The sequence below is a fragment of the Phragmites australis genome, chromosome 14 (genome assembly GCF_958298935.1).
Source record: "Phragmites australis chromosome 14, lpPhrAust1.1, whole genome shotgun sequence".
NCBI lineage: Eukaryota > Viridiplantae > Streptophyta > Magnoliopsida > Poales > Poaceae > Phragmites > Phragmites australis.
In genome coordinates, this window is record NC_084934.1 from 483,251 (window position 1) to 501,234 (window position 17,984).

Sequence of the window (17,984 nt, forward strand, 5' to 3'; positions counted from 1 at the left end):
CCACCGCTGACATTGAGGTGAGCTATCACCCTCTCGAGCTAGAGTTCCCACAAATCAAGCCATCATCCCAGAAGATCATCCCGCACTTGACTGCTCGTTCAGCCAGGTCTAGAACGAGGAATCTGATTTAAATGTGCTGAAGAGTTTGTGCATCATGGGAAAGGACGTAGAATTGAATGAAGTTGCATTAGAGGGCTACACGGATCTCCTTAAGGAGCTGTTTCCGCAAAATCTCCTTGTGCCTCTCGCGCGTTTGGATGTTTGTATCTTTTGGGATCATGTTGTCGGGTTGTTGTCTTTGGCTGTTTCTTAGGCATCAGTTTCTTTCAGGAGGTTTCTATTATCTGGTGAGTGTAGCTTGTTGTAGTTCCGTGTATCCGATTCTTTTGTTGGTCTAGTTGTTGTCCTGTGTTTGCCTCTGGAGGTGTTTCTTGGAGTGGTATTGTGTGGGGTTATTTTTCTTTTTCAGGGTAATGTGCTATGCGTCTAGACTTAATTCCTTCTTTTTAAATATAATAGACATGTCTTCTACCAGTTCGTTTAAAAAAGAACATGTTTCATATTTATATTACTGCTAGCTCGTACCAGCCAGCCAACTACTTAGCTTTATACTACTAAATGAGCACTTCTTTTTTTTTTCTTCAAAACTGGCCTCCGCTACCAGAGCTTTCATTGGAGGTTTTAATCGGAGAGGTACGATAGCGGGGTTCGAACCCCGATAGGCTGGTTGCACCTTGCTGCCTTACCGTTGTGCTCCATGCACGCCCGTCATTCATCGATCACGTACGTACTTCAACTCCAATCTGTACAAGACTTGGAGTTCTAACCAGTTTTCAAATTTAATGTGGTATATATATATGTGTGTAGTGGGAGCTTAGTCGGCCCCTAACGTTCCAAAAGCTACCCTTTAAAAAAAAAAAAAAGTTCCAAAAGCTAGCAAATTGAAGAAAAATAAAAAGAAGCAGCGTCAGCGTAGACTCTGCAACAGCCAACACGTACATGATTCTTGCACATCATGCAAGTTAGTGAGGATTAGCTAGGATAGGATTATTATAGTTACACGAATTAATCACGGAGCGCAATTCGGACAAGCTAGCTAATTAAGAAGCAATTTGGCATGCATGGTGGACGCAAATTAAATCCGGATCGGAGGTCAACAAGTGACGAGATGAGATGCATGGAAGAAGATCGAGTAGAGTATATCGATCCAGTTGCATCTATGTATGCACCTGCTATGCATGCATGCGTGTGAGCTAGCTGTTGTGCAGGCAGGAAGGAAGAAGCATCTAGGAATAAGATAATACGTACATGGAGATGGAGCTGAGAAATTCAAAGATCTCATCAGCATCAAGGTCATTAGCTAGTAATAATTCTTGAAGCAAGGTTGAAGAAGAGTAGTAATATATATACACTCCTAATCAAGTAGCACGAGTGAAGGCAACGGCTAGCTCGACCGATCTGTGGATAAGATAACATGCACCAATTCAACTCGATCGATCAGCTGATGGATCCATCCTTGCCTTGGTCAGAGACTCAAATTAACCTTCAGACGTACGTACTGTCTATAGACAGATATTGCAGTCGCACACGCCGCCGCTATTCGTGCTGTGGGAACAGATCGATTAAAGCTTTGCTAATTTGTTTGCAGACCTGTTGCAGTGCCCATCGTCGCCGGCAACGGCAATGAGGTCGACAGATGGAGCTGAGCTGAGCAATTGCGTACGTGCGTTACTATCTTGATAAAACAGATCACTGACAGCCTCCATCTTTTGCAAGCTACTGACAGTGCGTCATATATCGAGATCGAGGAGAGTATTATTATATTCTTGTGTGCTACCTAGCTACAATGCAATATATAAGTACACAAGTTGCTAATTGGATCTAGCATCTACTTTCATTTGCACACATTTTGACAAGAACGTACCTAGCTAGCTAGCTGTCATCAGACCGTTACGCTGCTAACTCATGCAGCTCTCGATCAACGCAATGCGCACAGCGAAAGAGATTAGGGACGGAAAAAGGGAATTATCCATGCAGGCCTGTCTCGCTTCATCGTCTGAAACTCTGAAGATTATGGATGGTGGTCTGTATTATAAAAGTCTGCAGTCAGAGGCACGCGCCGGCCGGTGGTCATATATAGATGGCGGTCAATGCAAGCCACTGTTCCGGCATGCTGCACTGAGTCACTGACTATAGCTTAGCTTAGCTTAGCTACGTTTTCTTTCACACCGTACCGACAGAATAAATATATTTGGCAGGGGCCGTGTATACATATGTATATACATATATATGTACATACATACTGTATGTGATTGTGATGCATGCCGGAATACGTGTTTCTATACACACATACATACATACAGCCAGAGCCAGGTACTGGTCAACTCTCTCTCCCTCGAGAGCGCAGACTCGCAAGTCGTCTCCTTCGCTATCACATGGCATCACTTTCCGTTTCCATTTTTCCATTGATGCGTTGCTTTCGATCTCTAAGATCCAAAGCAAGCAAGGAAGCAATCGGCTAGAGAAAGAAATTTCCCTTTGGAATTCTCTCTCTCTCTCTCTGTGTGTGTGTGTATTGGAAAGAACAAAATACTGCTGCTTCTGGTCTTACATTGACTGACGGACGCAGTTGTGTGACTGACTGACGACCTGGGTGGAAGGAACCAACCTTCACAACTAGTCAGTGGGATCCTGCTGTTCAGCTGATGCTGGATAGCAAGTAGGTATGGTAACAGACACAACACTAGAGGGTAGAAGCTATATAAATTTATATTTGTAAGTTAATTTTTAAATCTATGTATGTACCAATTACTTGTCAGGGGTAAGAAATGGAACCCGCGCTTTCTGCCCATGGGCATCACATACCTGTATGCACCCTCGTATGCCCACCAGTCATCAACATTGAACAACAAGGTAGTGGTGATGGGGCAGACAGGGGTGGCGACGGCCGAGGAAGGGTTGAAAACTGAATCAGAGGAGAGAAATCAAAAGGACTACTAGTTTATATATCACCAAATAATTTGAGTCCGTATTTTAGATGCTTGGAGCGGGTATACAAGCGAAAAGGACACATGTAAAACTATTTCATGCTCGTGTCTTTGCTCGTTGGGTTTAATATCAAATCCGTATCTAGACCTACGAGCAAAGAATATATACTAAATTCACACACATTAGTGTTTTTTCCCATAGACATGTAGATAAAATATATCTATTGCCATCCCTAATCGCAAGTCAGAGTGTGAGAGAGAGATAGAGCGAGCTCATGGACCTTAATGCTCAGCAGCAGGAGCATGTGAAGGCCCATCTTCACAAGCCCAATTTCAGATTTTTTAAAAATATTCTTTAATTTGAAAAATTATAAAAAAAGACGTCTGTTCTGAAAATTCGGATATCTAGACTAATGTAGCCGATTGGAAGTGCGGCAAGTCAATGGACGATGAGCATAGATATACCATTTTTCAAAATAGATGATCTATTTTTATATTCTTTTATTAAGAAATATGATAAATAAAAAATTCCCCAATTCCACATGGAAAGCCCTCTATCTCCCGGCCACACTAAGCTTTTTAGCTGGCCCGGCCCGACCCGACCCGGCCTGGCCCGCTCACATGCCGCAGCGTCCACCACTCTGGTCTGTGGTCTGGCACTGCCTCCCCCCTGCAGCGCCACAAGTCGAGAGCGCAGACCCGCAAGTCGTCTCCTTCGCTATCACATGGCATCACTTTCCGTTTCTTTTTTTGTCCATTGATGCATTGCTTTCGATCTGTAAAATATTTGTCAGATCATATCCAAAGCAAGCAAGGAAGCAGTCAGCCAGAGAAACAAGTTGTTTCCCTTTTGAAATTCTCTCTGCATTGGAAGGAAAGTAAGTAGTAAGTACTACTGCTCCTTGTCTTACACCTGACTGACCGGCTAACTGACTGACAGTTACAAGGCGAACGCAGCTGTGTGACCGACTGACGACCTGGGTGAAAGGAACCAACCTTCACAAAAAGTCAGTGGGATCCTGCCGTTCAGCCGCTGGATAGCAAGTAGGGATGGTGACAGGCACAATACTCACTGTAGAAGCTATACAAACTTATACATATGAGTTAATTTTTAAATTCATATTTATACCTATTACCTGTTACGGATAAAAAATGGCACCCGCGCTTGTGGCCTGAGGGCATGTCTGTATGCCTGCCAATCAACAATGAACATCAAGGTAATAGTGATGGGGCGGACGAGGGCGACGACGGCTGGCGTGGCGGGGTGGACGATGGCGGTGGTGGCAAGGGCATGGTTGGAAACAATGAGGGGAGAGAAACCCTAAGGACTATTAGCTTATAATACCATCAAATAATTTTAACCCGTCTTTTAGATATTTGGAGTGGGTATATGAGCAAAACGGGTACGAGTAAGACTTTTTCATGCTCATATCTCTGTGCTCGTTAGGTTTAACATCAAATCCGCATACATATGCATAAGTAAAAAATATGTCCTAAATATGCACCATTAGCATTTTTTTTCACAGGCACACAGATAAAATGCGACCATTGCTATTTCTAATCACAAGTCAGTGAGAGAGATAGAAGCTCATGGGTTTTGATGCTCAGCAGCAGGAGCATGTCAAGGCCCATCTTCCCAAGCCCGATTTCGCATGGAAAGCCCTCGATTTTTTTTTATATTTTTTTAGTTAAAATTTAAATAAATAGATTTTCGACGAAGATATTTGCAACCGCCCCCTCAGAGGACGGGTAGGGCCTTCCCGCCCGGTGCCCTCTGCTATAAAAAGGCCAAAAATTGGTCAAAAAATCATAAAAATCCGAAAAAAAGAAAAGTTGAGAAGAGAGAGGAGAAGAGAGGAAAGGAGAGGGGAGGAAGAGAGGTCGGTGAAGCCCTGCTACATTTGGGCCGCGGATTTGAAGGAAAATTTCGGGTAAATCTTTTTTTCCTTTTTATTGTTGTTAATTAGTGCAGTAGTAGTATATGATATAGATTTTAGACATTTATGACCTAGGGTTTAGAAAATTGTCAAATTTAGTTAGAAAATGGTACGATAGCAGTTCAATATAGAATATTATTTTTAGTATATTATTTTCAGTATGTTATTTGTAGTATATTATTTATACCTGTGGACGTAGGAGACAACAGTAGATGATAATTTGCGAACCTAGGGTAGCATTTAAAAATTATTTTATCCGATAATCAGAAATATAGTTTGTTGTCTTAACATGGGTTATGTTTGTGGGTGTTTCCAGGGATGACAGATAAATTAATTTTTCAGATATATTATGGTGAGGATGAAATTAGGTACGGTTCCAACGGTGTAGATCTGTCTGGATTTCGTCATGTCATGAAGGGGCTTAGTAAAGCTAATGAGAGGACTATTGTGGGTGTGTGCAAATGGCTCATGCGGTTTTTCCAACTGGATCCGCAGCAATATGAGCTGAAATTGAAAGCTGTCCTGAGCCGTGCTAGTTATGGATACTTTGGTGAGCTTGTTCCTATCGAAGCCACATCAACTTGGAGGTAGTATGTAGATATATACTGTGAACGTGGCCTGCCGCTTGTTTTGTTAGCTGAGGCATACCTGAAAGATCAAAATGAGGTGAACTTTGCAGAAGCAGTAGCAGGACCAAGTGAGGCAGTGGAAGATGAGTCAGAGGCGGCTAATGTAGGGTCCAGGGAGGAGGTTGGTGATGTTCCGGAGCTGCAACCGATGGGTGTAGCTGATGAAAGGGAGCACATCCCTAGCATCATTAAAGATATGGATTTGGAGGATGAAGAGTTGGAGGAAGGTCTTGCCGATGGGGATTCTTCTGATGAGGAGGGTAATGCTCCAGTTCCTGCAGAGTGGCGGGATCATGAATTTTCGAAGTTGGTGGTTAGCGAGGCTGACCAGACACCGTGGCAGTACCATGAGAATGAGGTGTCACAGGGTGCTATGTACCCTACAAAAGAGGCAGTTATTGATGCAGTGAAATTCTGATCGTTGTCTCTTCGTAGGCAATTCAAGATTGTTAAATCAAGTAAAAGAGAGTATGATGTGAAGTGCTTGGTGCCTCAGTGCCCTTGGCGGGTGCACGTATTCAAAGGGAAATGGACAGACTACTGGCAATGCTCAATAGTTAAGGAACATAATTGTCACATTGAGGAAATAGAGTTCGCCCACTGAGACCTATCTTCTGCTTTCATTGCAAATGTTATGTACGGAAAGATTATGGACAACCTAAGGTATGAGCCACGATCAATAATCTGTGCTATTGAGCAAAGGTTCCAGTACACAATAAACTATGCGAAGGCATGGAGGGCGAAACAAAAGGCTATTGAGATGAGGTTCGGTACATATGAAGATTCGTATCACAATCTACCTCGTCAATTAGCCATAATTTGTGCAAGAAATCCAGACAGCTACTATGATATCAAGCATTACCCCTCTACTGATGTGGAGTACAGCGGAAAAAGAGTGTTGCAGCGTGCTTTCTTTGCATTCGCTGCAACTATCAAAGCATTTAGATATTGCCGACCCATCATATGCCTAGATGGAACATTCCTGACTAGGAAGTACAAATGGCAGATTTTGTCTGCAATAGGGGTCGACGGTAACAACCAAGTCCTGCCACTAGGGTTTGCATTCGTGGATAGTGAGAACGGGGACAGCTGGTATTGGTTCCTAGAGCGGGTTAAACATGCAATTGTTCTTGACCGACCAGATGTGTGTCTCATTCATGATAGACATGCAGGATTGTTGCAGGCTTTGCTGGATATGCAACATGGTAGCGTGCGACGGGGTGTACCAGTATAGTGGCCCGATCTCAAAAGCTGGTAGTGCATGCGCCATATGGGTGCGAACTTCTACAGACAGTTTAAAAACAAAGGGTTAATGAAGCTCTTCAAGAAGTTGTGCAGTCAGAACCAGCAACGTAAGTTCAATGCATTATGGGCAAGACTTGATGAACTGACTCTAAAACAAACTGCGGAGGCTGCACCTAACGGTGATGAACCAATAGCTCTCGGTCCTCTCCCAACCGATACTCCGCAGATTGTAAGGAGATCGGGCTCATCTATTAGGAGCTTCTCACAGTGGATACGCAATGAGCCGAATGAAAAATGGGCTCTGCTGTACGACAGTGGTGGTGCAAGGTATGGAGTAATGACTACAAACCTTGCAGAGGTTTATAACTGGGTCATGCGAGGAATAAGGTCCCTACCACTAGTTGGAATTATAGAAGGTATTTTGCATGGGACCTACAAGTACTTTATTGATTGGTATGCAGCTGCTAAGGTTGTAATAGAGGACAATCGTATGCTTTACGGGCGGATGCTATGTTAGTATATGGAGAAGGCAAATAAGAAGGCCCACATACATCGCGCGAATCAAGAGGGCACTGCAGAGCACAGGTTCAGTGTCCTGTGTCGGGATAAGGGTCGGAGGGGGGGTAGACGTGAGCGGCATGTTCAAGAGTGGTTGCTAAGGAGTGGGACATGTATATGTAGTTGTCAGAAGCCACAATTACTCCACAAACTTTGTACACACGTCATAACTACGTGCACGGAGCACCATATGCTTCCTAGGCAATATGTGTCACAGTATTTTATGAAAGATCAAATACTCAACACCTGGAACCAGGAGGTGTATGGTTACGGCATTGTTGACACTTTTACAAGTAACTCAGGGCCTGCAAGAATATATGTGCCTGATTTGGGAAAGATGAAGAACGCATCGGGTCGAAGACAAACTCGTCGGATTCGCAACGATATGGATGAATCCGAGGCTGGCCCTAGGATTAAGCGATGCAGTCAGTGCAATGAAGTAAGTCACACTTATAAATATTGTCCCAAAAATGCAGGCGGTGATGCACCTGTTGTCTAGGTGAGCTTTATGTGTGTTGTGCTAGTTTTGTACCATTTTAATATTCGTTAATTTCGCATATAGTTAATTTGCATTCAAAGTATATTGTTGTCGTATTTATTTATCAATGTATTAATGTACATGTCTTTCAAATGCAGAGATGGCTCACCCTCCGACCCCCGAGCTTTTGGACCCTGCCATGGACAAGAAGCATCACAGCTTCTTATCCGCCGAGCACCAGACAAAGCTAGGAGTGTTTCGCCCACGAGGCCCTAGAGAGCTGCTGATGATAGACGAGCGATGGTAGCACAGGTACTTAGAAAATTTGATACGAAATTGTCATATCACTGCTGTTGTTCCATATTATTGATATACTGCAACACTTATAGGTTGGCAGCGGTCGGACTCCTACCGCTTTGCCGGTTGGTCGAGGCCCGATCGACGGAGAACCCCGAGGCAACGGCCCGTCGTTTCTACTTCGATCGGTCGCTGATAGCAGCACTGGTCGACCGTTGGAGGCCGGAGACACATACGTTCCACCTCCCGTGCGGAGAGATGACCCCGACCCTGCAGGACGTCTCCTACCTCTTAGGCCTTCCTTGCGCGGGAGCTGCGGTTGGGGTCATCGATATGCAGGCTGACTGGATGAACGACATGCATCAGCGATTTGGCCCGGTGGAGCGAAAGGCGGACGCACCCCCCTAAGTGCCTGGGTTCTTATCTGATGCACGAGGGCCAACGAAGAAGTGGATCCTATAGTTCCAGGTACGGTAACATACAACCTATCGAATACTAACAAAGTATGTCGTAATGATCCTTTCTGACACCAGTCATATGAGCAGCCGGCGTACATACACCCACACGCCAACGCATACGCGGTCTCGAGACATTTGGAGGGCTTCCTGCTTTGGTTGTTTGGGTGGGTGATGTTCACTAGTGGCCAAGGCCACCTGGTTACCAGGACGCTTGTGCCGCACGCCCGGTCGATAGCGGACGCTGATGCGGAGGACGTACCGCAGTTCAGCTGGGCATCCGCTGTTCTTGCTATGACGTATCGGGTGCTCTGCGATGCATGAACGAAGAAGGAGGCACTAGCCACTTTCGCCGGGTGTCCACTTCTTCTTCAGCTATGGTCGTACGAGCATTTCGCCATAGGCAGGCCGGTGGTGGACCGCTTCCCGTACCTAGAGGAATGGTACGGCGAGACGGACGAGGACGCGCCTACAATGGCCTCGATGTGGTGTCGTCGACGGGTACGTATTTTACATTAACAGTTTTCTTCGTATTGTGTTTGTCTCTGAATATTTGTATTGATGTTTGTCACTCAGCCACACTGGGTGCACGGGCAGCCTCGCAACGCGTACGAGCATTTTCGTACCCAGTTTGACAGGCTACGTCCTAACGATGTGATATGGGAGCCATACAGCGTTCCGTCCGTGCAGGCGCGTGCAGGGTTGGGTTTGTCACCCTTGTGCACCCGCGACGAGGAGTACTGGCTCACGAAGGCGCCCCTTGTCTTCGACATCTACGTCGAAGAGTACTCACCGCACCGCGTCATGCGGCAGTTTGGCCGTCACCAGGCAATCCCGCTCGTCCCCATCCGTAGCGTCCCCGTGCAAGTCCACAGGTACATTTGTAAAATTATAGTTTTAGCAACATTCGTTTCACTGTGACTTACATTTACCGTGGTTTCAATGCAGGACACCGCATACGACATCGTCCGTGACTTCTTCAGGGGCACACCTGACTACGATGTCCTTCAGCGGTCCCAGGTTTCCAGTGCTCCCCTTCGGACACAGCCCACGCAGGACGAGCCCTCGACACTGGTGGTCCCTACTAGGCCTACCAGACACGTCGGTCCACCCGACCCCCTCACCTACTCCAGGGGTCATGTGAGGGTTAACCAGCGGCATCGGGACCACGATGGGGCGCACGGGCGACGGCAACGAGGGAGGTATGAGTAGAATTTTACATTTTATGTAACTAACATATGCATATTCGCTTTGTGATGTACTCCTATGTATTAAGACACGTTTACTTTGTATGGTCGACTTAGCATTTCGTAAATGCATTTCATATTCAGACACGTTCAATGAAGAAGTGACCACAGCACTAAACTTTAACCATGACTTGACAACACATGCCTCCTGCCGCAGGCTTTAAACAAGATGTGACAACACTACCCAGCTTTTTTCAATCAGTAAATGACAACACGGGTACCAATAAACATGGAATCTCTGACCATGGGCAATGACACAACTTTCCCATTCTTCAAGATGGAATCCGATGCTCCTCCCACCAGCTACGCCCATGCCATCACTCCTTTCTTCACGAGTGAATCCAATGCTTCTGCCTCCCCCAACTATAAATAGCCGAACCTCCTTACGGTGAAGCATCGCTCATTTCTCATATCTCTCAAGTGCAATGTCTTCCTCAGCTCCATCGAGCCCACCAAAAAAAAATTTGGGGGACTACCATACCTGAAGGTCTCAAACCACCAATGTGCTTCTGTGGTGACCTTTGTAAGCTCCGCGAGTCACATGACATCTCATACACCTATGGGCTACGCTTCTTCATGTGTACCAACTACGAGTATGACAAGTCTCGTCATGCAACAACTGGTTATCGACCGGTACGGTAACAGATATCCGCCTCATCTCTTCCGATTTCGCACCCTCTTTTACTAACCGCTCATCTTGTTACATTTGTTCAGTCCCCTCCACCGCTCTGTGATTTTATTCAGTGGCTCGATAATGAGCAAAATGACTCACAGAAACTGTGGGTCGACGTGAACATGAGGTGGAGAAGGGAAGCGTACGCAGGTTGGGAGTACGAGCAACAGCAAGAGGAACTTCACCTCAAGCGGGAGGAAGAAGAGCACATGAGGAATGCGGCGCACGACCGTACCGTGGCTCAAGCTCGAGAGGCTGAGAGGGAAAGGAAGCGGGAGAGAGCCAGCCGTGCTAAGGCGGCAGGTCCCGATGCCCTCCGAAAGGGAAAGTATCCTAGATGCACGCAGTAGAGAGTACTTAATGTAACCCGACATACTTTCCCCCCTAAGGCATGTTATGATTAGGATCGGCGCACTAATAAGTAGGTCTTAGTACGAACCGTACATGCCACCTTTGTTTCCTCATCGTGTCGTCGCGGTTACAGTGTATTGTAATGTTTTCACCCTATGTTTAATACTATATTTGTCCTCATTCGCACCCCATATCCATGTAAAATGCTGCGATTACTAATTACTGATTTTTTTCTCCCGCTATTACATAACCTACTCCAAATTTAAATTCTTAATTTCCTTACACCCATTCCTTTTTTATTTTTTTAATTAAAAAAATACATTTTTAGAGGATAAAATGGAAAAAAATATTTTTAGAGGAAAAAATGCCCCTAACCGTCCCCTCAGAGGCCTACCGCCCTCTCAGGAGGCGGTTAGGAACCGTAACCGCCCTCTCAGGCGCCTAGTTTTGCAAATACCTTCGTCGGGAATCTATTTATTTAAATTTTAACTTAAAAAATATATATAAAAATAAAAAAAAACTCGAAAGCCCTCTATCTCCCAGCCCATTACCGGCCCGGACCAGCCCGCTCACATGCCGCAGCGTCCTCCCCCCTTCTCTCCCCTGCGCCGGCACAGGCAAAACATTAAACCCTAACAAAACCTCCTCTCTTTCCCGCCTCCACCACCGCCTGCGGCAGGCCCAGCTAGCCCCAGATGGCGGACACGGTGCAGTACCGCCTCGAGCGGATGACAGACGAGCTCGACGACCTCGAGCGCAGGGGCCTCTTCACCCGCGCCGAGCTCGCCGACATCGTCCGCCGCCGCCGCGACTTGGAGTTCCGACTTCGACGCCACTCCCCGCTCCGCGCCGACTTCCTCGACTACATCGCCTACGAGCTCCGCCTCGACGCGCTGCGCAACCTCCGCAAGCGCGCAATCGTACGCGCCGCCGCATCCGAAGACAACCACGACAACGGACACGACGACAAGGGAGGCAGAAAGAGGGAAAAGAAGAATAACAAGTGGAAGAAATCCATCTCCGACGTCTCGGGGGTCCTCCGAGTCCTCGACATCTACAGGATGGCGACCGTCAGGTTCAAGGGCGACCTCGACCTCTGGTTCCGATACCTCGAGTTCTGCCGCGACAAGCGACACGGCAGGATGAAGCAGGTACCCCTGCCATCCCCATATTGAGGAGTCCATTATTAGTACATGTTTGAGATTATGAAAAACAGCTTGTAGATCATGGATTGTAGAAAGCTAGATTGTAGATTGTAAAAGCCGGTGGGAGACGGATTGTCAGATTGTTATAATCTGGGAGCTAGATTGTAACAATTCAGTTTTTCAAGTCCTGCTGTTTGTTTTGCTGTTTGTTTTAGCTTGTAGATCGTGACAACAATCCAGTTTCTACAATCTGAAACAAATAGGGCCTTAGTTTGTTGAGTTGATTTATCACAGCAATCCATAAATATACCAGCTTAGCTTTTGTATGTGGCACTGATCCACTAGTAGGATTGTTTCGGGTGTGGGGATTTCCTCTTGTCATAGGTACATGTAACGAGGTATATGACAAGCTAATATTCAGTAGCTCATGTACCGGTCCATTAAGATCGAACTCCACCTCTTTTTGTTGTTATTATGCCGCATTTGAACATTTGTTCTCGTTTTGGACTATGCACTGCCATTGATGTTCAGATATTTTTAGAAAGTTGAAACCTTTCTGTGCTCTAGGTGTATATTAGTTAGAGATGTTATACTCTGAAATTTTGGGTGACAAGTTAGCCAAGTAAACTGCATTTTGCGTTTTTCATGCGTTTCGTATCTTGCGGGAATGTTGAATTTGAGCTATGATCAGAAGGAAGACGTTAATAGTTAATATACTTATAGTGGCAGGGATTGATTCTGTTGTCCTCGTGCTTGTCCTATTACTTACAGGTTCTGGCACAAGCTATTCGCTACCATCCCAAGGCTCCTGGGCTTTGGATCTATGCGGCAGCATGGGAATTCGATCAGAACCTGAATGTTGCTGCAGCACGTGCACTCATGCTGAGTGGTCTCAGATCTTGTCCAGAATCAGAGGACATGTGGATTGAGTATCTTCGCATGGAGCTTACCTATCTTAACAAGCTTAAAGCTCGAAAGGTAGCTCTTGGAGAGGATGTCAAGATGCTGCAAAAGAACGATAATGATGCAGGTCAATGGAAAGAGGAAAACAAAGAACTGTTCATGTCACTGAATGAACAAGGTGAAGGTCCTGAGGAGTCTGGCTCAACTGGAGTTGCTCTGGAGGAGAAGGAAGACCAGTTTTGGCAGCAAGGATTGTTAATCATTCAGACCATATACCATGGTGCTGTGGAAGCCCTTCCATCAAGCTTAACCTTACGGAAGAAATTCTTGGAGATATTAAACAGTGTTGAATTGGTGCATTCTGATGAGTTGAAGCTAGAGATCATGGATGACCTGAAGAAAGATTTCTCTCATAATGAGGGCTACTGGGATTGGTTTGCTAGGCTTCAGCTTAGTGGCTTAACTAATTCCAGTAATTCGAACAGAAAGGATGCTTTATCGAATAAGTTGAACAAATCAATTCAGGTAAAAACATTGTGTCGTCACTTCTCTATTACTAGAAATCTCCATCATGGGTTATCAGTGAATTTAACCTTGCTTGTTATTTCATGTGTGTGAGAGAGAAAGCATATAGATGAATGCACCCTGGCCATGTCTTGCCATAATCAAATGTTCTCAATGTTAATTTGCCTAGACAAGTAATATTACAGAGACAAGTGATTTTTATTGTGATATCTGGTGTGCTCACACGCTTGGTATCTGTTACTTTTGTGGGTTTATGCAATCATAAAGCTACGTTGAACAGTAACGTTCTCCATGACTAAATTATTACCTAATAGATTTACGTGGTAATTGTTAATGTATGCCTGTTATGAAAGCTTTTCTTTCAATGCCATGGTCAATTATAATCTTAGAGCTTGACTAATCCATACCGTAAATTGCGTACCCTTTAAAGCTATCCTTTTGCAGTAGCGTTTTTCTTTTTCTTTTTCTCGACCGAGATATGGTCATCTACACTGCACTGTTTTCGATACACCTTTCTGAACATTGTAAATATAGTTTGTCTATGAATTATAGGTGTATGATGAAGCTGTCAGAAGGCTGCCTACTTCCAAAATGTACACCCTGTATGCAAAGTTTTGGATGGATGCTCTATACCCCGATAGAGAAGAGTCTGTTGCATTATTCCAGGGTGCTGAATTTGATGCTTCAGAGTTCACTTCATCTATACTAGAAGTATATGAAAATGCTGAATCATGTGGGTGTCTTAATGACGATCTCGCTTGCCAATATATATCACTTTGTTTGAAACTTGAAAGATCGGAGGAAGCTAAGAATCTTGCAGAAAAGCTTTGCAGTGGTCCTCTGTCAAATGCTGCAAATTTGTGGAGTCTGAGAGCTTCTATGGAGATAAATTCGTTTGCTACTGCTACTGGCAGTTCTTCCTTCAGCAAGGAGAACTTGAGTTCTCTATTTGATCTATTTAGTACTGTACTTTCTAAGTTGTCCATAACTGAGGCTGAGGGATTGTGGCATATGGTAAATACCTTATACTTGCTTCAATCATTTCCAATGATTATAGTTTCCAAGTTATATTTACCTTGCACTATCCTGGACTAGTATTGGCAAGATTTGATTTTACCCTGCTATTTCTAATTGTTCATAATGCATTTCAGGCCATGAAATTGTTTTGTCATGAGAAGAACTATTTAGAGAAGCTGGTGAAGTGCGCAATGCTATCGTTAAGTTTGGCTGGTGGGAGTGATTGTGGAGCTTCAGTTTCTTCTGCTATCGTAGGATGGTATTTGCAAAGAGATGGTATGAAGCAAGCTAGGAAGATGTATAAAAGGTATTCATTTTGTTGTCCTAAAATGGAATATTTTTCATTGTTCAAGAACTAGTTCTCCCTAGACTGAATATTTTGCTCTAGGATCGCAATTTGTTTCTCAATGTGCAGTAGGTGGTTGCTAGTTTGGGTAGTGTTTAGAGAATTATTGTCTCTTCTGTCCTCATGGTCCTTTTTATTACGATTGTTCATGCACTGAAGTTATAAAAGAGATAACTGTAGTCGATATTGCTTCTTGGGTTTTGCATTGGTTCGTACCAATACCTTGGGCTATCGCTTTTGGAATATACAGCAAGCATGTAACTCACATGTCTGCATCCAATACAGATTCCTGGCTTTACCCCGTCCGAGCCTCAAGTTCTTCCAGTACTGCATAGAGCTGGAAGCTAACCTTGCATCACTCGGAGACCATGATGCCCTTGCAAATGCTCGAAAGCTTTATGATTCAGCAATCGATCTCTGTCCCCATGAAAGAGAACTATGGAGAAACTACTACAACCTGGAATTGAAGGTGAGACTATATATTACTAATATTTGTTTCTCAAAATGCCTGCCCTTTGTAATGGCTGATCGTAGTCACTGACATTACATTCACATTATAACCAGGTGGGAACATCAGAAGCTGCAAACGCTGTATACTGGCGTGCTCGTAAGGTGCTCAATGATTCGACTGCCCTGGCCACTCCTCGTAGCTAAGTGACCTGTGTAACATATGTAATATCAGTTTTGATTGGATTTATTTTTTGTGAGCATATTCGGGTCAGCTAGTTGACGCAACAAAATTTTGGCTTCTGTTTGTTCTGTTTGTGTTCAATTGTCCTAGCCCCCTTGAAAATTGGTGAGTGTGTATGATTGTGAAACCCATCACAAAAGCACATTAGCAGCCTGGGCATTTTTGGGCCTAGTATGCAACAAGGCATACAGGTCTACTTATGGCCGGGGACTGACTCTGATTTGGTGGAGTTTTCTCCTTTTGAGACTGTTTTCCTTCCTCTAAAAAAACAGCGAAGCACTACTGCTGCTGCTGCTGCTGCCGACCGCTTTGGCGAGACAGCGGCGATAGGCAAGGTCCTCACGGAGGGCCCCCGCATTAAGTCCAAGCCGGTCGGCCGGGCGCATGCTGGCGTCCCTGCACATGCCCGTCGTCCTCACCGACGCGCCCTACAACGGCAGCACCATCGTCGTCTTGGAGGACGTGCTGTGGAGGGTGGACAGGCTGGAGTCGCAGGACCACATGGGGCTGAGGCTGGACGTCTGTACCATCCAACACTGCTGCTATCGTTGGGAAACCCTGCCAGGCTACGTTAAGATAAATTAACGTAGGGAAAATCATACGAATAAGGGATTATGGATTGGTATCCGTAGATACGTAGTGTAGCGAAAAAAGAGTTGTGTGTATCTATGAAGAGGAAGTAGTCGATCACGTTGATTACCTTGTTGACCATGAAGATGAAATGATCGATCTCGTCATAGTGTCTTTATCACCGATCAGCACCGTAGCAATGGCAGCAGCGGCTCTACGATATCCACATGTACAGGGATGAAACGCCGTATGCTATTGTGCTAGCACGCGTCCGGCTAGGGTTTCGTAGGGAGTTCGGGAAGAGGTTGCGACCAAGGTTTTGATGGTCGAATCAACTATATCGCTCACGACTCCTGCCTCCTCTTATATAGAGTACGCTAATAGGTATTTAATCATATTAAAGTCCATCATAACTCTAAACTCTAATGCATATTTAATCATAGTAAATCTCACTTGAAGATCTATTCTGCATATATGATCGTCTCTAGAGCATATAACCAACAATCTCCCATTTGTACTAGAGACGATCATGCAAGTTTTTAAATTCCATCCTTTTAAGTGTGTGACTCGTTAGGTTCATGTGTAAACGGCTGCTATCTGGAAACCCTTTCTGAATTACAAGTCAACAGTGGTACTTAGCAAGACATATTGACTCCCGAATGCACACAAAGATCATATCCGTTGAACTTTGATATACTCATACAACAATCCCTTTATAACACGATACCAGTCAAGCTCAAGACGAGATACGTATCACTCTTATGATAGCTCGACCATTCACTCGATCTCATAGTGGATTACTATCTTGTGACCAACTTTTTAATCACACTAGCATGGCTATGAACTTTCTTAATCCATCCACATCAAGGGGTCTAGAGATATCTCTCCCATTATCTAGGAGGGGCAAATTTCATCTTGATCACTCATATCCCAAGACATATTTCATAACATACCTAAAAGCTACCTTTATAACTATCTATTTACGGAGTAGTGTTTGGAAGCCCCTAAGTATGTTACTTCACATTCTGAGAATCAATAACGATCTTAGGTCAAAAGATTCTACAAGTACACCATTCGAGACTATAACTGAGGATACAATACATAACATCCTAACAATATCTCAATGTGGGTAATCCAACACCATATTCTCTAACATATGTTCATATTATTGATTCGATATCTCTATATCTATGATTCATGAAACATGATCATCTATCAATCAATGTGCTAATCTATGAATCATTATTGTCCCACATAATGATATGAGATTAGAGATCATTTAGAATAACATCATAATAAAACAGAGAGTTTCAGAAACAAGTCACATACTTGCTAATCAATGTAAACGATAACTATTCAAGGAACTAAATAAATGATTATTTAAAAACACATAAATATAGGCATGATAAAAATCTCTCACACGCATTAGACTCAATCATGTAAGTATCTAATACCCATAGAGCTCATGTGTAACTCATGCTTGGGCTGCGAGAGAGGTTTCGTCAATGGGTCAGCAATATTCGAATCCGTGTGCACCTTACAAATCTTTACACCACCTCTATATCTATGATCTCTCGAATAAGGTGATAGCATCGTATTATGTGCTTAGACTTCTGGTGCGATCTAGGCTCATTGGCTTGTGCAATGGCTCAACTATTATCACAATGGAGGTCCTTTGGACTAGATGTACTAGGCACCACACCTAATTTAGAAACAAATTTTTTGATCCAAACAGTCTCCTTTGCAGCTTCAGAAGCTGCTATGTACTTGGTCTCCATCGTTGTATCGGCAAGCGTTTCTTGTTTGGAACTCTTCCAACTCATCGCGTCTCCATTAAGGCAAAACACAAATTTAGACCGCGATATGAAATTGTCCTTGTCGATTTGAACGTTAGCATCAATGTAACCATTTACAATGAGCCCCTCTTCAC

General features: G+C 44.3%; 1 protein-coding gene across 1 annotated transcript; it reads left to right on the top strand.

Annotated features, from left to right (window-relative positions):
- The first annotated feature begins 11,464 nt into the window (after positions 1–11,464).
- On the top strand, positions 11,465–15,693 carry LOC133891539 (uncharacterized). Its single transcript, XM_062332266.1, has 6 exons — positions 11,465–12,008; positions 12,774–13,430; positions 13,983–14,444; positions 14,582–14,754; positions 15,079–15,262; positions 15,358–15,693. Exons 1-6 carry the CDS (start codon positions 11,553–11,555, stop codon positions 15,445–15,447), a joined length of 2,022 nt encoding a protein of 673 aa, XP_062188250.1. The 5' UTR covers positions 11,465–11,552; the 3' UTR covers positions 15,448–15,693.
- The last annotated feature ends 2,291 nt before the right edge of the window (positions 15,694–17,984 follow it).